Source organism: Rattus rattus, chromosome 5 (assembly GCF_011064425.1).
Source record: "Rattus rattus isolate New Zealand chromosome 5, Rrattus_CSIRO_v1, whole genome shotgun sequence".
NCBI classification, from domain to species: domain Eukaryota; kingdom Metazoa; phylum Chordata; class Mammalia; order Rodentia; family Muridae; genus Rattus; species Rattus rattus.
In genome coordinates, this window is record NC_046158.1 from 39,862,415 (window position 1) to 39,889,545 (window position 27,131).

The window sequence follows — 27,131 nt, forward strand, 5'->3', positions numbered from 1 at the left end:
TTTTCTTGTTTTAAACACATCACTCCTCTAAGCTACCGTGATTTTATCTGCATATTTGAGGAAATAAACAGAGAATCAATCAAGTTCAGTATTTAACACTGCAAAGTAAAATCTATGAGGTCTGATCCCACCATGAAAAGGGCCAGGATGAGATTTAAGACACACACACACACATGACACACACACACACACACACACACTACACACACACACACAGACACACACACACACACACACACACAGACACACACACACACACACACACACACACACACACACACACACACACACACACACACACACACACACACACACACACACACACACACACACACACACACACACACACACACACACACACACACACACACACACACACACACACACACACACAGACACACACACACACACACACACACACACACACACACACACACACACACACACACACACACACACACAGACACACACACACACACACACACACACACACACACACACACACACCACCACACACACACCACCACACACACACCACCACCACCACACCACCACCACCACCAAACCACCACCACCATCAAAGAAACAAATGTTTTCGGATCTCAAAAAAAAAAATCCACTTTGGTAAATAAGCCAAGAGTTCCTTCCAGGGACCCCTGCTTTTTCTGTCACTATCTTCTTTAAGATGACAGTTTTATCTCCTCTACCTTTCAGCTTAACTTGATCAATGCTGAACTATCTATGTTGGAACCTAAGGATTTTGTCCATAGCTTGCAAAAGCATACTAATAGAAAAGAAATATTGTTGATAGTTGTTTAAGAATAACTACTCAAAAATGTCCTTGTAGGGCTTGGGAGATGGTTCAATCTGTGAAGTGCTTGCACTTTAATCTAAGAACCTAAACCAAGAGTCCATGCAGAATCCATGCTAAAGAACAAACAGCTGGGTGTCTGCGGCAGACCTGTAAGACCAGATGGTGAGATTGCAGGGGAAAGAAGTGCATCCTGTGTGTGCCTTTGCCTGAGCTACCTGATGAGATTCCGTGCCAACGAGAAACCCTGTCTGGGGGCCAGTATCGAAGGAGGTTTTTCTCTGATTTGTACATTGTGCCATGAACTGTGCACCACTGCACAATGGCTTTCTACAATGAGAAATGGTTTGAAAACTGGCTTATATAAAGTTCATTTTAAATCAAAGAAATTTTAAAATTTGCCTACACTGTTGTATCTATTACTAATTGACATACCTTAAGTAAAGTAATTAAAACATGCTTCTTTAATAAAAACATTTCATTTCATTGTCCTTTGGATTCATGATGTTAAAATATAAGTTGTAGGAAAGAGTACTAAAATTCATCTGATACAGGGCAGGCAACTTTATTCTGTGTTCTAAATTTCCACACAAGTGCGTTTGTAATAGATACTTTAAGTAGATATTAAAAAGAAAATGACCACCATTATTTCCGTTCAACAAATCTTTATTCTGGATAGTATGGAAGAGAAACATAGGTAGGTACTCAGGCAGTAGCATCATGTAGTTAATGATACTACTTTATAATGTGCATATAACATAACATCACAATGTTATGTCACCGTGGTCTTAAAGCATGATTCACGACTTATCCTGAATATTTCTAGTTATTTATAGCTCCCTCAAACTAACAACATTTTTCATTATTTTTAGGTTCGATCCATAGTGAGTGATTTTGCGGTTTTTCTTACAATTCTGTGTATGGTTTTAATTGACTATGCCATTGGGATCCCATCGCCAAAACTACAAGTACCAAGTGTTTTCAAGGTGAATTTATCTAGCACATAACATCTATCTACTTTTCTATTTCTCTGTGTCTAATGGATGATATCTGTGACCCCAGTACAAGAGATTTTCTTGACAGCATGAACAATATACATTAAGAGATTAAGTAATAAATTGTTGTGTAGAATTAAAAAGAATCATAAAAATAAAACCTGAAGACTGCTGAAACATTTCCTATCATCTATTACAGTTGAATAAATACAAATACAACATGCCTAAAAACCAAGGAAGCATTCTGAAACTAAGGAACGTGCATTATTGTGAGGCAAAACTGCAGGGTTTGAAAAACAGATAAAAACTAGGCTTCCGATGAGTATGCCATCCATATTATAAAGGCAGGACAGCCCTCGATGCCAGCAAATTTACTACCTCAGCCTGTTTTCTCATCTGTCAAACAGAGCTAGGGACTTAATCATAGAATCATTTGCTGCCATAATGAATTCCTCTGGGACTCATTTCCAGCATCAGCCATGTTTTGAACCTTTTGCTGAGCTGCTGATGTGATTAAGTTCCTGTTGGGTTTTTTTTCATATAGTAGCCTGTGCACACACTTAAAACAATAAGTTACTATATTACACAAAACCTTCTGCTTCTATGTCTGTGACTCTAAACTAAAAGAAAGCTCTGCCTTGTTTCTGGTGTAGTGTGCAATGTGCAATTTTAAAGTTGCCTACGGTAAACAGTAAGAATCGATGTTACTTATTAAATATAGGTATTGATTGAGAATGACTTCTTAATTAGTCTGCTGGAGTTAAAATTCGACCTCAATTAATTACTAGCCCTGCAACCTGAAAGAATTTACTATGGCACTGTGTGCCTCAATTTCACCTTTACAGTGCTGTGAAGAGAAAATGGATTAATAGATAACACACTTAGAATGGTGTCCTTAATGATCGAAATGTTCCATGAGTTCATTTATATTGGATGCTGTTGTTGTAAAAATATAAAAATAAAAAAGTACGGTTGTCTTTTACCCGCTAGGTCCGCACAGGTAGACATCTTGGTGAAAACACATCCCAGCCGCACGCTTTCCTACACTCAAACCCTCACATTAAAGAACACACAACACAATGATCTTAGATCCAATTGACAAGATATAATTGTCCACCTAAACATACAAAGCCCGGTGCCATCCATCATCCCTTAGGAACATTGATAACAACCTGTAAATACACAGAGCAGAATCTTAATGTCACCTGTCCATGGCTTCTCCCCTCCTCCTGTCTCTTCCTCTTTCCAGTGTCCTCCTCCTCCTTCAAACTTCTCTTCCGCCCATCCTTCCTTCTCCTCCAATGACAGGACTCCTTCTATCCTGTACCTGCCCCTCACCTGTATTTTACAAATTCAATGGGGAGAAGGTTCTGGTGAAGTCACCTGATTACTGAGTATGTGACAGGGCAGCTGTCCTTGGGGCAGTGGAATCAGCATCAAAATACAGATAACTTCAGGGCAAACCACAACAGGATGCTCAACCAATCATTTCATAATTAAGAATTTCCTGTTTATATCTCTATGACTTAGTTTGATTAGGTATTCATCAATCTTGCTACTGATCTGTATGCTTAATTTTTTTCTCAGCCTACCAGAGACGACCGTGGCTGGTTTGTTACACCTTTGGGTCCAAACCCATGGTGGACAATCATTGCTGCCATTATTCCAGCGTTACTCTGTACTATTCTGATTTTCATGGACCAGCAGATTACAGCTGTTATCATCAACAGGAAGGAGCACAAGCTAAAGGTACATTCTTAACATCCATTATAATATAAGTAATTCATATTCAGCTGATAGTAATTGACAGTCATAGGTTTCGTCTTTATTATGTGTTCATTGTTCAGTACAAAAGACTGTTTTGGGGTTTGTAGTTTTTATTGTTTTCTAGGACACTTTGTCTTAAGGTGGTAGGAAAATTTGGTTGCAACATTTGTCTATCCTCCAGAGTCTGAAACCTTACTTTTAAAGGGAAAAGCGGTTCTAACTTTAGCATGCTTAACATTAATTTAATGAAATATTCAATTCTGGTAAGTAAATACTTACCAACCTGAATTATGTCTGGGATTGCTCTATTCCTTTATTTGATGCCAAGTATTTTCACTATTATAAGGGACCATATTTCAGGTATGTTTCACTGAATTATGTCATTTAAAAATTATTATTTGTTTATAATGCCTAAAACAAAGGGAAACCTTGGCCATAAATACTGTAGTTTATAAGTAACATCTTTGAGCATTATTGTGGACCTTTAGTAAAAATATTTTTTATTTAATATAATCTGGCCTGCTGTTTTGCAACTGTAATTAGAGATTTCCACCATCATTTATTTGTATGGAATAGACACACACACACACACACACACACACACACACACACACACACACACAAGTCCACAGGAAGAGGGGCAGAAGGAATGTGAGAGCCAGAGGAACAGGAGGTGTTCTATGAGTTAGGAAGTCTATACCCATGAACTGAAGCAAGGACAACGCCAAAAGACATGCTAGCATGAAATAGGAGAACCTCGCCAGATCCTTTAGTAGACAAAGAACTGCAGGGAGCTAATGATTGCTGAGAGAAGGAGAATCAGTCTTTCTCAGGGTTGAGCCCCTGTTTGATTATCAGCCCTGCAGTCGTATACACATAAGCAACGCTAAATGGAGTCAGCGAATTATATTCGTGTGTGTGTGTGTGTGTGTGTGTAACAATAATAAAGAAGTAGAGGCCATACGTTTGAAAAGGAGGTTGCAGATGGGGCAGAAGTTGGAGGAAAAAAAGCAGAAAAAGGTGGGGGCAGGAAATGACTTAATTGTATTTAATTATTTTTTAAATCAGAATCAAAACTTGTAAAATAGGACATACATAATTATTCCCTGACACTGAAGAAATTGACAGCCACCTCTGCACATCTTTTAAAGTAAAAGATTATGGACTGAAATAACTCTTTTGCTATGTACAATTTTATAAATATGTTAGGATAATTAAAATGTCTGTGTAAACTATTTTATTGATATAACAATAAGCATAGTTATAAGAATATATAATTATTTGTAATAAATTATACTAAGGAGTTTGCAGTACATATTAGAAAGAATGAGCATTTCCTCATTCTATTGAAAAAAATTTAAGATGAAACTTCTTTTAAAAATAATTAATTCAATTTGCTTGTGGTTTTTGTTAAATAAAAAAATATATAATTTACTTTTCTTAATTATTGAAAAAATATATAATTTACATTTCTAGTGAAATTCTTAATACCAGATATTGTGATTCCCTAACTCTAAAATCAAAGACATTTCAACAGCAAATTTTTAATAAAGATGGAGGAAAAAAAAAAAAAACAGGGAAGGGGGAAGAAGGTATTTGGGAAAGGAGATAACATTTGAAATGTAAATACATAAATATCCAAGAAAAAATAAAATTTAAAAAAAAAAAAATCATCAACACTGAGTTCAAGGCCACCTTCCATAAAGACTACTAGGACAGAAACTACCTTATTTTGTCAGCACAAAGCCAATCATGCAATGCTCTGTAAAGTCAATACAGCATAATGCTACCAAGTCTATTCCCTGCTACTCTCTAAAATCAAAGACATTTACAACTCTACACCTTGTTTTCCCTTTTTAAAAAATAAAAACATCTTCACCTTTCTGTTTTTGTATGAGTTTGATTTTAAACACAGAGACTATAAAGAGTTAAAGGAAAAAGTGAGAATTCTATATTCAATTAATCTGAAAGTGACGTTGCTTATCCTTTTCATACAAATGTAGGCAGCTTTTCTCTGGTACTAGGGGTCTGAAGGGTAGCATGCCCAGCTCAAAGCAAACATTTATATGGTGCATGTACTGCTTGCTTTTACTCAGTAGGACCATTACCTTAAAGACACACCAACGACATAATTTGAATCACCATTTTGAATACACACACACACACACACACACATTTCATTGTAAAAAATCATATTTTCTGTTTTTGTAAGTTTGGAAAAAGAGACTATAAAGAGTTAAAGGAAAAAAGTCCTATTTCAATTAATCTGAAATGGGTTGGGGATTTAGCTCAGGTACTAGGGTCTGAAGGGTAGCACTTGCCCAGCTCAAAGCAAACATTTATATGGTGCATGTACTGCTTGCTTTTACTCAGTAGGACCATTACCTTAAAGACACACCAACAACATAATTTGAATCACCATTTTGAATAAGTGCATTTCATTGTATTCATGTTCAAGGTTGGACGAAAAGACTCCTATTTAGGAAGTAAGTACGCTATACAGTCACCTTTTGCCTTTTGAAGAGTAGTTTAGTAGTAAACAGGCAGAAATACCATGACCTTGCTGAAGCTCGACCATGCGTACAGGCTGTGGTTAAACTGCTCTAGGTAGAGCTATTTCAAACCCTTAGAGGAATCATATTCAAAAGGCCAGACGTAGATGAAGACTTGCTGAGGTTGGTACCATCTCCTCTACTCTTAAATGCCCCAGCTCCTTCCCAGTGACTCAGCCTTGTGAGTCCCAGGCCCTTGCTCTTGCTCCTCAGCGTTCATACAAATGAGTATGTCCTCGACATTTATAGCTGTTCCATAGTTCCAGATCGACACATTCCTCTCCTCCTTGCTTGAGTACAGCGTTACTAGTGTACAGTAGAACATTCTTCAAGTGTTTCTTCAGAGTACGCAAATGGATAGAATGGAATAAAGAAGTACATCTTTTAATATCCAGTCCCTGAAATAAACACAGGCAATACTAAATTATCTCTTTTGTTACATGAATAAATCAGTATATATTTAACTTTTTAAATATAAATTTTAAATCAGCATGGATTTAGTGAATAGCAGACTGGCTTCATCACACTGTCTGTACTCCTCAGTAGTCAGTCTGTCCTCGGCCACCACACTGTGAGTGCTCTACACTCATTCTAGATAGAGTTTTCAAGGCAGACTTCCTCCAATCTAGTCATAGTTTAACAACAATTAAACATTATATTTATTATTATTATTATTATTATTATTATTATTATTATTATTATTACTATTTGACTACAGCCACTTTTTCCTGTTTGTACCACTATGGTGTAGTCTATTGTTGCTGATTTTCCTTTTGACAACAACAAAAATATTACTTCTTACAATATCATTGATTAAGAATAACATTTTGTCCCATGGATATTCTCCCTGCCTATTGCTACACTGAAATTTTTTCAAAGTTTCCTGGCTTTGGCATGAGCTTCATGTTCATGAAAAGATGTTCCCTGAGTTTATCCCCAAGTCACAAGCTAACTACACTTCTGGCCTTTATTAATCTTTTGACTGAAAGCTCCTGTCCCCTTTGTTGGAACATTGTTCTTGTCCCCTTGGTTGGAACATTGTTCCTGTCCCCTTGGTTGGAACACTGTTCCATGTCCCCTTGTTTGGAACACTGTTCCATGAATCGTGTTTTTTCATTTCTGTGCAAGCACATAGTCGATGCAACATGTATCTGAGCTCACACTGTCTCTTGAGGTCATCTCAGAATTCTCACCATCTTAGATCTCTTCCAAAGTATTATAGGGCTTTTGATTTTTCAGCACCTCATTGCCAGCACTAGTCATTTTCATTTACATGATATTTTTCATGACACCAAGAAAATGTTTTTACAATAATTTTGTAGTAGTAAATACACAATAAAGTGTTGTTACAGAGAATACACAACTCATTGGTTAGGTACCTTACTATACCCAAGAATGAGGGAGCATAAATTAACAAAACTCAAATCACCCCACTGGCCTTTGTGTCATGCAAACACTAAAGCGACCACAAAAATAAAAATATGACCAGGAAAATTATTATGTATCTACATAGATGGGCAAATAAATCTGTTCTCGCTAGAATTTATGTTTTCCCTTTTGAATTGCCGAGGGCGGGGCGTAGGCAAAGATTAACTAAATCCTCTTTAAAGGCACTAAAAACAAAAGCTTGGTTTTGTTTAGAGCGTACTCTGCAAAAGTGGAAATAAAGAGAGACATTATTTTGTAGAAAAGAAAGTTTCTGTTAAGATACAGCTCTGGGATTTTCTACATGTTTCTGTAGACAGTTCAGGCTTCTTTTGACATCATTTTTAATAAACAGCAATACAATCCCAGATCACTGGAGCAAATGAATGCATTCGCAGCGTTCATTTGGCACCACGTTCCCTTGATGACTATGGCATTTGATATGTTCTTTTTTGCCCTCTTTGTCAGCCTGGCTCCTCATGTCAATCTATAGTCTTTTATGTGGTTAACTTGACAGATGCAGGAAATTGCTGCCAAGCTTTGAAATGATTTTTTTCAGCAGTGGCATCTGGGTATCAGATGGTCCTCTTGGCTGGCCTCTTGTCTTGCTGCATGTTGGTTTTAGTGGGGTCTGGTGTAGCATCACCTGTTGCTATGCTCCCTCTTCCTCCCATATGTCCATTTCCCATGATTCAAGGATGAATGTGAGAATAAAAGCTACAGTTCTGTCTTTATTTTGAAAAAAAAAAAAACTACAGAAATATGTTGCAAGGTGCAGAGGTCCCTCTCTGACAAAGGATACTTCCCTTTGGCTGGCATGCCTAATCAGCTAATAATTTGTTTGCGACAAGCAAGTTTTTAAAAGCATTTTAAAAGAACGGCAAGAAGAAGGATGCTGATTAATGAGTGGAAATGTCAGAACTGCTTTTTCTCCTTTGGTTTGCATTAAGTCAAATTGTTCTTATTGTGCAGCATAATTAAGGGGAATCATGTATTCTTTTTAAAGACAGAATTGTTCTCTCTGAAATAATTATCTTGACTACTTCTAAAAATCCAAAATTCCACTGTTTACATTTATATATTTAAAAAAACAATAAGAGCTATAGGAGATTATTTTTGAGGAAGACTTTCTTTTCTCCATATTGTTACATTTAGTGAATATGGATGCTTAGAAAGTTAGGATGTGCTAAAACAACAATATTAAAAGGAAGGGGGGGCTCAATCATCTTTTTTCTTGTGTCTCCCAGCACTTCTCATAAATACAAATTCACTTTTGACAGCACCACAAATTTAAACCAGTTCCAGTGGCACAGCTGCATTGTTCCCCTTGGATGAGGAACTTGGGTAGATTCTCATTCTCATTCTGACTTGCACTCCCTAGAACAAAGCATTCCGGTAACTGGGTAACTGCTTCAGACACTGCCGTTTAAGGACTTGAGTTTTAGACTTAACCTGTAGCTCACTAAATGTTTTGCTGAAGCCTTTTTCTTATACATGTTTGATTGTGCTGACACCGGGATGGCTTCTCGTTTTCTAGATCTCCCTGGGTATTTTATTCACACTACCAGGCCAAATGTAGCTGCTCTATTTATTCTATACTTACAACCATTACACTGAATTTTAAAATATATATGTTATTTTATGTCAAGAATATGTCAAGAATATAAGTTTCCTTGTTTTAAAAAAGCCATTGTACTCAGGAGGCAGCAGTAAGAGGATTGTCCACGAGTTCAAGGCCAGGCTTGTGTATATAATGAATTGCAGGACACTTAGGCTACAGAATGAGAGACCCTGTGAATAAAAAGGGAAAGAGAGAGAAAGAAAGAAAGAGAAAAACAATTTCAATCTGTAACATCTATTGATTGTCTCTTGTGTGCTAATAATTATGCTAAGAAACTATGGAAAATACTGAGATATGACTTGAGGCTATCTGATTTTAATAAACTTGGATTTATTATAGTATAACTTAACATGCACTTAGTATTTATGATGGAAAGCACATTACTCTCATTTTTAAATTTAGTAATTTAATTATCACAACCTAATGACATTACCTTTTATTGACATTATCAACTTTCAGCTAGGAAAAGGCCCAAGAGATTAAATGATTGACCTAAGGCTACCGTGGGGCCTTCATTTATTTATTTTTTGTTTTTGAATTTTCACTTTTTAAAATTGAATATAGATTCTTCTCTCATATAATATATCTGACCACACTTTCCCTTCCCTCTACCCCTCCCTGATCCATGCCCCCACCACCATTTCCTCTTCAGAAAGGAGCAGGCTTCCAAGAGACAACAGTCAAAAAGGACAACACCAAGTGCAATAAGACAAGGCAAAAGCCCTTATTATATCGAGGCTGGAGAAGGCAAGCCAATAGAAAAAAAAGAGCTCCAAAAGCAGGCGAAAGAGTCAGAGATACACCCGCTCCACTGTCTGGAGTCCCACCAGAACAACCAGCTAACAGCTATCCCATGTACTCAGCGGACACGGTGCAGAGCCGTGCTGGCCCTGCTTGCCGTTGTTCGAACCCAGCAATGAACTTCCAGAGCAGACACTCTCGGTTGTGATATTGCATGGGCTTCATGAAGTGGTACTGAAAAAATATAAAGAGCCAAGTCCCAACACAAGTCCCGATTTGTTGCCACCTCTGTGAACAGCAGTGTGCTCCAGCATCTTTGAGCTGTCTCCTCAGAGATCTACCCAGTCAGCCGCCTGAGAGAGCAGTCTCTGAGCACTCTTGGCAACCACTTTACTTAATCTTCTGCCTGCATTTGAGTGCAAGAGAGTGATAGTGAAGTGGAATTACTACAGAGGCATGGCTGGAGTCTATGGCTGTTGAGAGCAAACAAAAGGAGAATAAGGTCACAGGGCACTGAGATAAAAGTGAGAATAAATAAGGGACATTCAAATCTATGATATTATATTTTCCAATAAAACATCAGCCCAGAAATGAGAGCACGGTGTTGGAGACAGTGTCGTAGAACTTTGCTGAGGAACATCTGCTATGAAGGGCCTTACAGTAATGTCAGGAAGTGGTTTCTACTCTCAACTAAGCCAAATAGCTGTGTTTGTGACACCATTGCTTTCTCTCTCTTTTGTTTCTCTAACAGAAAGGTTGTGGCTATCACCTGGACCTGTTGATGGTGGCAGTCATGCTGGGGGTATGCTCCATTATGGGCCTGCCATGGTTCGTGGCAGCCACTGTCCTCTCCATCACTCATGTCAACAGCCTCAAGCTGGAATCTGAGTGCTCTGCTCCAGGAGAACAACCCAAATTTCTCGGCATTAGAGAACAGAGGGTGACTGGGCTCATGATTTTCATCCTTATGGGTTCATCAGTTTTTATGACCAGCATTCTGAAGGTAATGAAATAATTACGAGTGAGAGAAAGTATTTATATGTTTAAGATATCGTTTTAATATAAGCATCAATATGTAAATATCACACGGCATGAGGTAAAAGTGATAATTTTAAAAAATGTTTATATATTTCTCCTTCATCAATGATAAATGAAAATTTGTCCCCTGTTTTAGAATCTAAAATACTTGAAAGAATGATTTTGTTATACTTTCTGGCACTAACAATTTTGATTTGTAATTTTCATGCCACTTTCTGAGTAGCTAATGACTAAATTCACTGCAGTTCTAACCAAATTAAAGTTCTTATTATTTTGTCAATCTGGATATTGAATGTTATTATCGGTCTGTAGATCGAGTATTATTGTAAGTGATGTAGACAGGACGATGGCTAGGCCATGCTTACATAGACAGTTTTATATTTTGAAGGCCTCACAAAACACAGCATTAGTAATTTCTACATTTAAAATTATTGAATTAATTTTGAACAATGGTAAGACTGATCATTTTGTCATATAATTCTGGAAAGTATTCTTATAGCATGTTAGCTACATTATATATTATTAGTCATTTTGATTGCTGAAAATATTAAATATCAATTGAATTGTTTAATTTACACAGTGTCTTGTATTAATAATTGAGAACTCATATTTCTGTTATATAACTAATAAAATAATGTATAAAATGAGCTAACCCAATAAAGAAAATTTGAATAGTCTACCTGTTAACAAATATTTGCCATAATGAAGGACCAAATTGTAAAAGTAAAACTTCACTCCTTGTCTTTAATCCAAATATCTTACTAATTTAAAAGGGAATGTAAATTGTCTTTAAAGTGGCTAATAGTCAATGTTTAGTGTGACTCCATAGAGCTTCCAGTACCATTTCTTTTCTTTTTTTTTTTGTCTCTTTTTTTTTATTATTATTATAAACTTGAGTATTTCTTGTATACATTTCCAGTGTTATTCCCTTTCCCGGTTTCCGAGCAAACATCCCCCTCCCCCTCCCCTTCTTTATGGGTGCTCCCCTCCCCATCCTCCCCCCATTGCCGCCCTCCCCCCAACAATCTAGTTCACTGGGGGTTCAGTCTTAGCAGGACCCAGGGCTTCCCCTTCCATCCAGTACCATTTCTTAGGAGTCACGCGGGTGTTAGAGTGAGTTTAATTCTTACAGCTACACTGTTGTTATCATCTCCTTGTAGATCTGAGTAACTAAGGTGTGGGCATCATAAGTAACTGATTAATGTTACAAACATAAAAATGCTAAGCTGCAGTGTGAAATCGTCTTCTGATTCCGTACTATACTTGATTCTAGCATGCGCCCAGCTCTCCTTTCCCCCTCTCTGATAACTGCGAGACTGAATGAATGACCGTGTGCTGGAGAGTAATGCCTGGCATCTTCTAACTGTTCTTTTACAGTTTATCCCCATGCCAGTGTTATATGGAGTGTTTCTTTACATGGGCGCCTCGTCTCTGAAGGGAATTCAGGTAAATCACCTCTACAGTCATGTCTGCTGAGTCAGTGACAGCAAGGCTCATCTGAGGGCAGGCTTTCCGACCACATGTAAATGTTATGAAAATGCTAAAGACGATTCTCTGCTAAGTGAACATTCTGTCATTTAATGCAATATTCCCCAAACATGAGTAACCTTAAATTACTGTGTGCGTGTGTGTGAGTGTGAGTGTGTGTGTGTGTGTGTGCATGTGTACGTGTGTGTGCATGTGTGTGAGAGTGTGTATGTGTGTGTATATGTGTGTGTGTGTGTGTGCGCGCATGTGTGTGTAGTGGGATTCACTACCTTAGAGTGGCTGGTCAGTGATCCCACGGATGTTTCTATTTTCTCAGGATGGGATAACAATCGAGTACCACCATGACTGGCTTTATTATGTGAGCTCTGAGGATCCAACCTCAGTCTTCACCCTTGTATGTCAAGCATTTTGCCAGTTGAGCTGCTGTTTACCATACATATATTAACACCGAAAAGTTTGATTTTAATCACCTTTTAGGAAATGAATTAAGTTCATTTCAAAATACATACAAATGCAATTTTTGATGCTATATCAAGCCATGTTTATGGGATCTATCCATAACAAAAGAAAAATACCTCATGCAAAAGACAAATAAATTCAAAAGAAAGTGTTTCATGTAACATATACTGTTAAATGTTGGAACCACGCAATTTTCCAACAGCAGTGAAGTAAAACACATTTCCTGAAAATTCATAATGAGAATAATCACAAAAGAAGCATGGCAGAATGACTATTACACAAAGGAAAGGAAAACCCACCATGCACTTTCAAAGCTCTGAGCTGGGGTTGAAGCAAACCCTCAAGGTAGAGAAATAAAAATAATTTGCCAATAGAGTAATATCCTCCTACTAATCTTTTTCTTTGATGTTTGTTTTTCTTCTATTAAAATTGCTTAATAAAGTTATTTTGAAAATTTAGCTACAATAAAGGCATAGCACAAGGAACATTCAAATGTTGGGAATGATGATATAAATAGTTGAATAAATATTTTAGGTATTGTGTTAGTTTTCTTTTTGCTGCTTGAGCTGTTATTCTGTACTTTAGTAGGTAAAGCAAGAAGTATCTGTTATCTCAATATTTTCAAGTCATGAATCTGGAAGATTAGCTGTATAGTACTGGTTGACAGGGGTTGTCAGCATCTGGAGATGTGATAGGGTTGTAAGGTTGTCTTCGAGTGCCTTAAAGCATCTTCAAGGTGCTGAGGGCAAGAGGTGTCACTGGCTCCCCTCCTTTCCTGATCAGGGGTCCTGTCCTTAGGAATGCTCACACCAGCGTTTTCTTCTTTGGAGTGAGAGATAAAGAAGTGTTGGAGGAGTGAGGAGGTGAAGGAGGGAGACAGACAGGGATAGAGGCAGAGAGAATGCTTTTTGGTTTATTCTCCAGAATCACAAGAGGTTAGTCTTTTGATTTTTCTGTTTGAAGTAAGCCACCAAGTCCATTTTGCACAAGAGGAGGGGAACCAGTCTTCACTTATTGGAGAGAGTCGAGGAATGTGTAGACACATGTATACACCTCCATGGGTGCACTCTGAATCTTTGGGGCATATCGGCATATTCTTTCTGCTGGTTTCCTTTAGGATGCTATTACAGTTTCTCCAATGAGTGGTTCCTCAAAGTCATGTCCCCCCAAATTAATGACCAGAACCAATTGTATTTCTATAACATAAATACTTGAGAATTTAAGACTGGAAAGATTTATTTTGGCTCATGGTTTCAGGCTATTTCAGGCCTTAGAGCAGAGAATTCCTGGTGGAATAGATCTGCCCCAGCAGTGGGAATATGTGCGATGGTGGTCACAAGACCGCAAAGCAGAGTCAGAGAGTGGGTGCTTGAACTGTGGGCTGGATGGATGATCTAAGCCTGGCCTAGGGATGCATCTGATACTCCCCACCACTCACTAAAGGTTCATAACTCCCACAGCAGTGACACACTGGAGAGGAAGTGTTCTGAACAGGCGCCTGCTGGGAACACTTAAGACAAAACCAGAACTTTAGTTGCCCTTGATGAATATAATTGTTCTCATCAGCACACTATCAAAGGTAAACCTTAAGCTTTTCAGAAAACCCTGTCACAAGAAAAGTTGGAATATAGAAAAATCTGTGCTATTGTTGAAAGCATGGACATGGCATGCTTAATATAAAATATTTTCTGTAATAAAAAAAGACTCAAATCATATCTGACAGGACTCAGACATAGGTAAGAGAGTGCTGGTAGCCTGGAGGTAGAGATTAGTTCTGCCGCCACAGTGTAAGAATATAGGAAGCTGTCAGGAGCCAGAGGAAGTGAAAAAATGTTCTCTCCTTGGCCAGAAGGATCAGAGTCCTGCCAAAAATCTCGACTTTGGACTTCTGACCTCTACAAATGGACAATACATTTTTACTGCATTAAACCAAAATGCTGTCGTAATTTATTCTACAACCTTCAGAAATGAATACAGATTTCTACTTAAATGTACCTTTGAACTGGCTTGGTTTATAACAATACCATGTCACCAAAACACTTCATTGTCTTCAGAGGAGACGACATTGAGGCTTGTTTATTGTACAGATCTTTTAAAATTAAATAATGGGAAGTAGAGTGTTTACTATGGAGTGGCTACTTTAACTGCTGATCAGAACACAGAGAAGAATTAGACCCCAGCTGAGGAGTAAGAAGCTCCATGCCTCTGTCTGAGGAATTGACCAGCTGTCTTTGCCTTTGAGAGAAGCAGCCTCCTGACCCAGCAACAGTGTTAGTTGTCAGAACTGAGGCTGTTGTAGACATGGAAATATACAAAGGGTAGGAACTCTGTGCCTCTAGGAGGGGAGGGAATGATCAAGAACTGTTGAGATTAAAATTTTCCTCAAAGAAGATTTAATTTGCTCATATAAAGTATCATATAAAACATGTTTCAATAGAATTAGTTTAGTAAAAGTTTTCATTCATTTGTTTTTCTGTTTTTGTATTTTGTTTTGTTTTTGTTTTTGAATTTTTTTGCCTTTGGCAAAAGTTACAATGAGTAGTGATTTCATCTGTAAATGAAAAGCATTTATTATTAGGCCTCAGGCTCACATAAATATAACAGCAGGAATTTTAAAAACAAAATGAAAAAATTGTGGGTAGATGCCGACAGATTTCCTTCTAATTCTACTCAAATGCATTTTTTTACCCACATAGTTTCGAATTAAACAAAAATGTCAAGTTTTAGAATTATTTGGGATGTGATCCTTTCAAGTGGAATTGTGAGAGCATCAAAGTCCTCAAGTCAAGTTTAATGAGTATTGAATCACAATAACGAAATAGAAAGCCAAGGCACACTTTGACAGGTCTCACACTGAGAAACAGACTTGGTAAAAATTTAAGTGAACAACTGAAGTTCCTATTGGGAGCTGGAGCTAACAGAATGGGAAGATATTCCATGTTGCTATTTGGGCACGATAAAAGCCAAACACAAACCTTAGAATATATTTATCACAACCGTTATTCCTTCAGTAATGATACACAAGCGAGCACGTTAGCCATCTATGTTAGATACTTCAAGGAGCTTGCTACTTTGTTACCAAGCAAATTGGAGGACTCTTTATGGAGCCTGGCTTTTTGACACTATATAGGAACTTACCATGTAGGCTTCTCACTGTGAAATATGGCAGAAAAAACAGATCACAATGTTCTCATGAATGCTGTTTCTGTATTCAAATATATAACCACATCTATATTCATTCCAACATTTCAGGGATCCAAAATGAAGCAAATGTGCCACTTAAACAATAACAATTGAGGCGCCCACTCACTGAAGCACACTTATGCAACACACACCTCCCGCAGCAGAAGGATGTGTGGAGAGCATTCCGTAGGACATTCCACTGTAAGCCGGAGGGCTTTACTCCTTCCCTATTCTTACTTCCATTGTGCACAAAATCGTATCTACTTGATGGTTTCTAAACTTTAGAGATCGTTTTAAAGTAGAAAAGGCACACACACACACACACACACACACACACAGATGAGCCAAGAATAAAGGTAGAAGTTGGTGCTATCATGGGTTCAGCAAATACTTTTGAGAAGTGATGAATGAATATCAATGGATGAAGTAATGTGCCTATGATAATAATTTAGGTAACTAAAGAGTGGTTTGCCACAGGTAAGACAGAGAGCACCAATGCAAAGATAGATTGTGTTTTTTGATGTCCTAACATACTTATCTGTTACATATAAAACTGGGTTTTTACAAAGCCAGATGCTCTAACCCTGACACAGGACACTTGTTTATCTGCATAGTAAATTCTGAAATATTTGATGATAATAGCTGACATTTTCCTTATGGTAACTAAGAAATATTTTATTTACCAATGTTCTTTTAAAGTGCATAGATTATTTTATTATCAAGAACTTCATGAGAGAGAATAGTGACTGACAGTGATCAAGACCGTCGTTTTCTAATTAATCACTTTTTGTTGGAAGTATTGTAAACAGCAGAATTTGACCTAAAGATTAAACAAGTGGTTCACATAAAATAAACTAACGTATAGTAAAATTAGTTATTCAATAAAATGTGTTGAAGTAAAATTCTATAGAAATGCAGTTTATAAATTAAATATAGTTATTTTATCTAACACTATGACAAACTTGATATGGAATAATACATTGATCACACTGGATCCATCTATATATTAAATTGATCCAAATAAGATAGTTTGCATTCATGTGTGTAGCTGCATTGATATGTGTTGCATGCATGCATTTGTGCAGGTATGAGTGCAGGTGCATATGCCTATGTATGCACAGGTTCACATGCATATGTGTGTGTGTGCATGTGGAGGCCATACGTCAGCATTTGGGCATCTTCCCCAGACACTTTCTGCCTTGTTTTCTGAGACAAGATCTCCTAGAACTTAGAGCTTACAGATTTGCTAGACGGACAATGTCCATCTTTTACATGGATGCTGGAGATTTGAAATCAGACTCTCAGACGTGCACTAAGGGCTCTTTGCTTAGTAGACTATCGCCTCAGCCCCCAAGGAAAACAACTTCAATAAAATAAAATAGATCACATTGGTAACAAAAATATAGGTAGGCCAAATGTTTATGGTAATGATATGTATGTTTCTATGTTTCTAAAGATAGCATCAGATCTCTTGTTGGGGATCAAAGTGGCAAAATCAAAACAGCAGGGCTCAGTAAGGAATTCAAGACACAATAGTAGGCTTCAGGGTTTGTGCAGAGCTTGGAGGAGGCTGAGGCAGAGAGTGAGTCTGGGAGTACTTAGCATGTGAAAGCTAAAGTCCTCTCCAGGAGAGAAAGAAGCTTACCAAGCATGAGGGGCAGAAGGGCAATATTTGGGGCAAAAGGGAGAGATTATGATGTTATAAGCAGTAAGAGACTGATTTGTTTTGCCTCTTAGGATGCTGGTTCTCAAGATAGCAAAATGTAACATTGGCTTTCTCTTTCAAATGACACCCTGTTGTAACACTAGGGAAAGTATAGCATAGTAGTCAATAAACAGTAGCTCAAACTACCCTGCAGGTTCCACAACTATGTCATTTGAACGTAATATTTGGGAGGATACTAAATATCTAGTTGGCCTATGGTCACTGTTGTCTTGTTCTCAAATACAATAACCATCTGTTTAATCTTTTAGTTGTTTGATAGAATAAAACTCTTCTGGATGCCAGCCAAACACCAACCAGATTTCATCTATCTAAGGCATGTACCTCTCCGAAAAGTCCATCTCTTCACAGTCATTCAGATGAGCTGTCTCGGCCTTCTGTGGATAATCAAAGTTTCAAGAGCTGCTATTGTCTTTCCTATGATGGTATGAAACCTTCCTCAACTGATTTTCCCTTTCACTAATTTTGGGGAAACACATAAACTAAAACTGCAACAGTAGAGAGGCCTAGAATCAACTTTGAACAGTTACTAGAAAAGCCACGATAAACTTGGAAACAAAATAAGTATTTGCATGTCTCTGTTTCATCTAAGGTTGTTTGCTTGGTGTTGTTTTGTTTTGGCCATCCATAATGTAGTAGTTAATTGAAAGCAGGATGGACATTGTAAATTTAAAAAAAATTGCTTGAGGTATACTAACAAATATGACAAATCAGGGGAATTTTTAAAATGACATTTTATTGTATATTTCAAACAAATTTCAAATATATTAAAAAATATAGTGAATGTGAATGACCATCCCTAACTCAAAAGCTAATAGCATAGTAAGAATCTTCTAATGTTCACTTATCATGGTTCAAGCTTTTAATAATGTATTTAAGGAAGCGTGATCAAATATATTTTATAGCTTAAAACATTTCTTTCAAATGCCTTCACCACTGAATAAAATATTACATTTCACTCTGGTGCTTTGAGAAGGGAAGGAGAGGCCAGGCCGAGCTTTATGCAGATAGGTTTTCAACTCTTAGATTCTGACAGCCCTAATACAAAGTCGTCTGCATCTGCATCTTCTTTCTTTGTTTTCAGTTGTCTTCTTTTGTATTTTAAACTACTTTACTCTTTTCTTCAGGTGTTGGCACTGGTATTTGTGAGAAAGTTGATGGACTTCTTGTTTACCAAACGGGAACTTAGCTGGCTCGATGATTTAATGCCTGAGAGCAAAAAAAAGAAACTGGAAGATGCTGAGAAAGAAGTAAGTCAAAATGAGACTGACACTTTATTTAAGAGAGAAGAGCAACAGTAGCTCTTTGCAAAACTAACTTTTTCTATTTTTCATTAAATGATGATTACCAAATACAACAGGAAGAAAAATTTGGAAGTTTAATGTTTAAAAATATTGCTGGGGAGGGGATCTTACCTGAGTAAGCCAACCCTACAAGAAATATGCAAATGCCTTTATTTAGTTGCTCTCCAAATGATAAGGCTTATTTTTCAGAGTTCATGATCATGGGTGGGAGAAAATTACTGATCTGTAGCTGTTTCTGAGTTTCAGTCATATAACTATTGCTTTTTGATTGACTATGTTTGAAACAGAAACAATGTGATACCTCACTGTTGGTATTTTTTATAGTAACAGGTTTCAATCAGAGTTAAATAAAATTGTTATCCTTAAGACAGACAAAATATTTAAGTGGAAAGAAATTGACCTAATTTGCTTCTAAAATGATCGAAGCTTTAAAAATTATCTGAGTGTGTTGTGGGTTTTAGTTGTCTTCAAAGACCACTGAGTTACCTCATTCTGTTCATAAGAGAAGAGGATGAGAAGGGAGTTTTACGGAATATACAGAGGTCATGTGTCCACCTGCACCTTTTAGAAGACTATTTAACATGCCATTATTACAGTATGTAAGAGCTACATGGAATGTTAATGAAAACAATGAGGCATTCGACATTCGTTAACAGAGTAACTGAGTCCACACACCACAAAACACAAGACCGAAATAAATATTGTATACATGAAAAAGAAAGAAAACATTTTAGAATTGTGCTTTTTTTCCAGTTTTGTTTTCACAGGTGTTTACTAAAAGGTTTCAGCCTCTTTTCTATAGAATATTTTTGGGTCATCCATGTATTTCTTTTCTCCTACAGGTAAATTTTATCTATAAAAATGAAGTTTTTGTTTTTGCTCAATCATTTAGATAGCCCAGATTGAACCATAAATCCTGATCAAGTTTTAGTCAAAAGCATTCTACGAACGTAGCTTTATAGTGTGTGATTGATGGTTCCTTTTTCTATGGCATCCTCATGCACAATGGGGTATCTTCTTTCTGTATGAATGTTTCAATTTTCCAAAATGTTGTAGAAGGCATATGTAGAATCTTACTTCTAATAATGTTAATGCAGCATTAAAATATTGTGAAACTATTATTGGTTCTTTAATTTTCTGCTTATTATACACATCTAAGCCAATAGAGATCTTAAAATAACATTTTAACAATCCATAATAGTGTATTCCACCATGAATATTTTTATGAGGCTAATAGTTTGAAGGTAAATAATTTTGAAGACAAAATTTATTGCCAATGACTTTTCAATATCTTCCAGGTAATTATAACCCCAAAATTACTCATCTAGTAATGGACACACTATGTTTTCTTTATTGTCTTGCTTTTATTTCCCATCAAACATCTTGGCTGTATCTGATACAGGTAGAATATATAGAATATGGTAGAAGCACCCTCTTCCATAGACTACCATCCCTTCCATACTATATTCCTAAGGCCATTCTTAGCATGAAACCTTCTCAGAATTTCCTTTCTCTTAGTATTTGGAAAGCGCTTCAGAAAAATGCTGTGTAATCTCCCGAGCTATCTTATTTTCTCTAGAACTATAGAAAGACTGTTGGATTCTCCTGTTTGTTCGTGACATTCTAGAGAACAAGTTGACAGCAATCATAAATGTATTAGAGCTCGCCACTGAAACATTGCAGAGTGGTACTCAGCCAAAAGGTTTAACTGAGATATGATTATTGCTGATAGAATTAGCCATTCCTGTGTGTGTGTGTGTGTGTGTGTGTGTGTGTGTGTGTGTGAGAGTGTGTGTGTGTGTGTGTGTGTGTGTGTGTGTGTGTTTGTGTGTGTGTGATGGATGTGTTTGGGGAAATTATTAACCCCACTGAGACCTTGTATAGAGTTTCTAACCATTTTCCATCATTTCACACTCTGCCTTACTGTGCTCTGATCATGTTTACTGGTCTTTTTAACTTGAAAGTAAAGATTTTTAAGACCAACTGAATACCACTAAATTTCCTAAAACTTATACTTTCAACAAGGATATAAAAATAGAATAAGACTTACTGAGGGCAATTTTATAGTTGAATCCTTCAGTTCCAAATATGAGGGGGAACAAACCTTACAATCTATTTATGGGGATGGTTTAGAGATCCTGAAAATTTTACGTAGATTATGATGATGATACTTTTATATGATCCTAATTGCATAACAATAAATAGGAAGCCCAGTACTTCATTCAAGAAATAACCTATGCTCAAACATTGAAATACAGTTCTAAGGAGTGCATAGAGGACATTACTCCAACACAGTGGAGAGATGGAGGAAAGGGCGTGCAGAGACACTTATGTTCTGTTTGGAATTAGCACTGGAAAAGTAGAATCGGCGAGGAGTGGAGGAGGACATGCGGGGGATGACTCCAAAGCTCACATCCAAGGTTCACTTTCTACTTGAGGACCCAAATTTGGGTATTTTCTTTTCTGGAGCCCATGATTTCCCATGAAAGATATGATTGTTCTATAGCATCTTGTACCAATGCTCAGTGCTCCAAGAATGTGTGCAATAGAGCGGGTAATGGACAAGTTGTTCCGAAATGTTCACATTAATTGAGGAACTCTGATTGTGATCTGGCAAGATGATAAACGGCAGAAATGTCTCAGCATCCAAGACTTGAATTTAAAGTGGGCTCACCTCTTGTCCTTTTGATGATAGTTACAAGCTTGTACCTTTATCCTCCAGGGTTTTCCTATCACTAGCCCATTTCTGGACTTATGGCTCCAAGAAAACATTCATATGACCTTAAAATTCAATAATGAGTTAAGCAGAATAAATAGCTACACAGGCCAGTCCAAGGTCGCAGAGCTTCTGTTCCAAATTTTCATGTACTTCATGCATATGCATATGCATATGCTTCGGTTTTTAGGAAGAAAGGATTATAATCAGGGTAGAAATGAATATTGGAACCCTGACATTTTGCACATTGCTCTGTGCAAAGGGAAGCCTGCAGAATCAATTCTGGATGTCCAAATGTGCTCAGAGTACCAACATGCCTGCCTTCCTTCTTCAGTATCCTCCAGGACATTACACACAGGACAGAAGGACCGCCACTAAATGCAGAAAACTCCAGCAGAATGTTTGCTCTGGGGTGGAGAGCAAGGGTACAGGCGGTAGGTAGAGGCTGGGAATGCAAGTCTGTAGAAGTGTTCGTATCTATACCTTCTTCATTACTGAGGCATCCCTCTAACACACACAGTATAGAGGAAAACAGAAAGAAGGCACGTGGAGCCGTGATCATGAAAAATTCCAAGAAAGTACAATCCAAAAATAAGCACAATTAAACAAATTACAGCAAACGCTTTACTTCTTAGAAAGGTAAGAATTGGCTGTAGGTTTAGGAAGCATGTCCTCATTACTGACACAGATAAGTGCTTTTATATATATAATTCAACCGAAGAGTGGGGCAAGTGTGTTCTCTCTCCTGCAGCAGCACTTTCCCAAAATGTGGTTCCAGCAGCCCTGCTGCACCAGCCAGCACCTTGCAATATTTTAAGAATGCAAATTCCTAGGCCTGTTCCATCGAAGCCAGAGTGAGAGCCAGCAATCTGTTTTCTTAAGACCTCCAGGTGAATTGACATCTGAGATAAGCCTTTTATTAGACTCACGGAATCTCAATCTCTCTAATACAGCTAAGCTCTTAGTACAAGATTATCGTGTCAGAATTTTTGCACTTAGAGTAAGTTAGGTGATACTTAAAGGTCCTGAATCAGGTCCAGAGAGAGTGAGGCTATCAGCAGTTACAGGTGCTGCCCATCAAGCCGTCCACCCAGATCGAGTCCTAAACTCACAGTACAGAAGGAGAAAGCAAACTGCTGCAAACTGTCTTCTCACTGCCACATCCCCCCTTACACACACACATGCACACACACGCACGCGCGCGCATACACACACATACACACGCACACACACGCACGCACACACGCGCGCGCACGCGCGCGCACGCACAGTCGTGCACACACATACACACACGCGCGCGCGCGCACACACACACACACACACGCGCGCGCGCGCTTGCTTCAGAATGTTGCTGAGTCAAATTCTGATGCATCCGTGGACTTAGAATTCTATGTCCCACTCCATTTTTACCTTTGAAGGTTTTATTCTTTTATGTTACCAACTCTTTAATCTATTGGAAATTAAATATAATCCTTTCGTCGTTCCTTCTTTCCTTCCTTCCTTTCTTCTTCTGGAGGAGGACTCTTTGATTTCCCTCTCCTCAATGTTGAACATTTTGCCTAAGGTTACCCCCATTGAGTCCTTAGAGTCTCCCACCTCCTGGGTCTCTGGTATTTTCTAGAGGCTCCCGCACCTCCCATCCCTGAGGCTGCTTATCTCTATTCATTCTGTTGGTCCTCTGGGCTTCTCTCCTGTCCTCCCATATCTTACCCTATACCCCTTTCCCCACCCTCTCCTGTCTCCCACCTATGTCTCTCCCTCCCTTTGCCTCCTGTGGTTATTTCTTTCCCCCTTCTAAGTGGAATTGAAATATCCTCTCGTGTGTCTTACTACTTGTTACACTTCTGTACTTTCTGGCTAATGTCCACTGATCAGTGAGCACATACCATGCATGTCCTTTTGAGCCTGAGTTACTCACGCAGGATGATATTTTCTAGTTTCATCCATTTGCCTGCAAAACTCATGATGTCCTCATTTTTCACAGCTGAATAGTCTGAAAAGTATTCCATTGTATAATTGAACCACCTTCTCTGTATCTATTCCTCAGTTGAGGAACATCTGGATTGTTCTCAGCTTCTGTCTATTATAAATAAGGATGCTATGAACATGGTCATTTATTGCATTTAAATTACATGCCTATGTACTGCCTGCAGCCCAGCACAGTAGTCGAGAGAATGAAATGGTGGGTGCTTCCCAAGTTCTTCAGGCCTTATTTGCCTCCTTAATGAAGTGTTGAACATGAGTCCTGACTCTCCTCCAGTCCTTTAACAAAGCATCAGTTACAGCATCACCAAGTGTTTACTCCCTGTAATAACTTAAGTACCTTTGTAAACACTGCCTCTGCTCTTGTTTATAAATTGAGATTTTTTAATGGCTCCCACATAGATACAGACCTTGTCCCCAAAGTGACTATAAAGCTGAAGTTACCTGCCTTACTGAAGGTAAAGGACAGGGAACGTGTCAGGTACTGTAATATAACAATTTTAATTTTAATTTTAAAGTTCAGACTCAGGATAAAATATCATTCAGTTTATCAAACACTAATAGCTGATGGGTTATATTTTCCATATCAACTCAGCACGGGCCTTTGTGTTTAATGAAGCTACTCGCTCACTGCCTTGAAAACATTTCACTAAGTTCCATCCGTTATGCTTGTCTCACATTCTCATCTTCCTACCTAAAGTTTCCTCTTCTCTCCATCTAGTCCTGTGCTCTCTGTGCTAATCCTTTATTTCCTTCGAGAATAAGGCTCATATCTTCTTTTACTTTTGTATTTCAGTACCTTATAGCCAAATATCATATAGGCCATGTAAATATTCATTCATTAAGAGAACTGATTAGTACTGTCTATTAATCATCTTTGAGGTGTGCCTAGAACATAATGCAATGAGCGCAATTGAGTAGATTCCTTTTTTAATGAGTCAGTTTTCCTGCTCTTTACTGGATATGGATTTACTTGTTTCCCTCTTACTTCATATCTAAGAACTGTTTTGGTAATCATCTTAATTAAAGTATTGTCTTAAAATCATAGCATAAAAGATTTCCAGCGTCTTGTTGGCCAAGCCCTTCCTTTGTGTTTGGATGGCTCGTTGTTGGATCGTTGATGGATCCTATGTGATGACATGCTAAATGGAAACCATGTTAAGCATTTCTACAGTAGTTATCTGGTTAGTTTCATTCGACTTGTGTCTTCTTGATGATGAGAGCCTGGGCGGGAAGCCTGTGCCTGATTTAATGGCTCTTCTATGAAAAGCCACCATTTGTGCCTCTCCAACAGTGCTGCTTGGCTTACAGCTGTCCCTCCATCACCAGGCCCAGGCCCACCCAGCTCCCTCTGGCACCGGGACGGCAGCAGTGGCTGCTCTGCCACCTTCACTGCAGATAAGCACGGCTGGGAAATGCTATCTTTAGAGGTGATGAGATTTTATTTGGATAGAATGATGACTAGTATAAAACCCACACATACTAACGAGCCTCAGATACAAAATAATTATTGAAAGCACTTTGAAAGAAAAGCGGAAAATTATCAAGGAAAACATTATTCACAAACTTTAGCCCCGGTCCTTGCTGCTAATGGGTCTGCCTGCTGTTGTTGTTGCCAGGTGACACCAGTGCTGACCATGCCCTCATTCCCTTCCATTTGTTTTGCATTTCAACCTTTATTAAATCTTTCTGGTTTGGCCAAAAGAGATGCTATGTGTCATCTGTGAACAACCAAAGACATATATATTTTGTTTACATCTTAGTTTGCCATATATAGCCTTTGGAATTACTGAGGGTCCATTTATGTTCCTCCATATACAAGAATATAAAAAACAACATTTTCCATCTGAATGGAAATATATGTTCTGACTCAGACTCCATGGTGTTCATATACCCATATGCCTTGATAGCCTAAGTTGCAAGGAACACCTCATTCTAGGCTGCAGATTAGCTCTTCTTATAGTTAAATGAGTTATTTTAACTAATGATCTTTTTGTTGTAAATTGAGTATAAATTGTTTCCCATAAGCTTGTGTATTTGAATGCTTGGTCCCAGATGATGACACTTTCTAGACGATTATGAAACTTTTAGGAGGTGAATCCTCTAGAGCAAAATGGCTACTGGTGGTGGACCTTGAGGTTTTAGAGCCAAGACTCACTTCTTGCTGCCCTCTGCTTCCTTAATGCTGATGCTGTGTAGCCAGGTCCCTCACACTCCTGCCAGCATGTCTTCCCTGACATAATGGACTATATCCCTTGGTAATCCCTGATTCCCATCAGGTCTTTGTTCACAATATTGAGAAAAATAACGTGGAGATTTGTTATAGAGGGATAAGGCCTGACCACACAGCTGCTGGCCCACAGAACAGGTTTGTGTGAGGAATGTGCAGGAATTTGGAATAGGACCAGAAAAATACTAGTACAGTAAGCAGACCTTTACTGGCTAATCTGGTAGGAGTTCAGAAGGCCATAATGCTGAAAGAAATTGGACAATAGAAGACCAACTAACTCCTAAGGGTTCAAAGGGAACACGGATTCCACTGAGTTGGACCAAAGACAAATTATGTCATATTCTGCCAAAGAACTTGGTTGAATTCAGCCTTTCTAAAATCTGAATATGAAAGTAATAGACTCAACTTTTGGGGGGGAAAAGGTCAAAATTGTGTGGGTATCTAGACTATTATGGTTATTACTTATTGCTTTTACCCAGGTCTATAATATAGCAGCTAGTGGAACAGAAAGCTATAAAAACTGTTCAGTTTGTTGGGAACTGTGAGCTTACAGTTATATACAAGGCTGCGGCTGATATGCCATTATAATTATTAGAGGTTAGCACCATTAAAAAGAAATCTTATGCTGTGTACAGAGACAAGAGAAAGGGTAACTTGAAGGTGAGACTCCATCCATATTAGACTTCACCTTGTGAATATGGAAATCTACTTTTAAGACTATATCTAAACTGAGACTACGTAGTCACTGAAGGCATTGCCCCTTGAAACAAACGTCTACGTGGGTGTTTCCATAGGGTCGGTATACAGAGCTGATACAGCTCTATCTGTGGGTATTTCCATAGGGTCGGTATACAGAGCTGATACAGCTCTATCTTGTGCTGGTTGAAGGACTTGGCAGAACTGTGTTGTAGTAGTTGGATAAGCATGTGAGTTACAAGAATAAGAGACTCAGTGAAGTTTTTGCCAAGATTTCTGAAGGCCTCTGAGGCAAAGAAATGTACCACAGGGTTTGAATCCCTAAAAAGGAGGCCGAAGAAAGAAATATATGAAGCTGTGAGGTTGGAGGTTGGCTTATAAAGAAAGCCTCATGTGGTA

The 27,131-nt window shown here is 38.0% G+C and overlaps 1 protein-coding gene across 5 annotated transcripts in view; it reads left to right on the forward strand.

The window, feature by feature from the left end:
- Positions 1-27,131, forward strand: part of Slc4a10 (solute carrier family 4 member 10) — a 279,408-nt gene that overhangs the window by 235,561 nt on the left and 16,716 nt on the right. For all 5 annotated transcript variants that reach the window (XM_032903383.1, XM_032903384.1, XM_032903385.1 and 2 more), the window contains 6 exons: positions 1,684-1,797; positions 3,394-3,555; positions 10,664-10,915; positions 12,328-12,396; positions 18,055-18,228; positions 18,931-19,053. In XM_032903383.1, the coding sequence (XP_032759274.1) occupies positions 1,684-1,797; positions 3,394-3,555; positions 10,664-10,915; positions 12,328-12,396; positions 18,055-18,228; positions 18,931-19,053 (894 nt within the window). The remainder of the gene's footprint in view (positions 1-1,683; positions 1,798-3,393; positions 3,556-10,663; positions 10,916-12,327; positions 12,397-18,054; positions 18,229-18,930; positions 19,054-27,131) is intronic.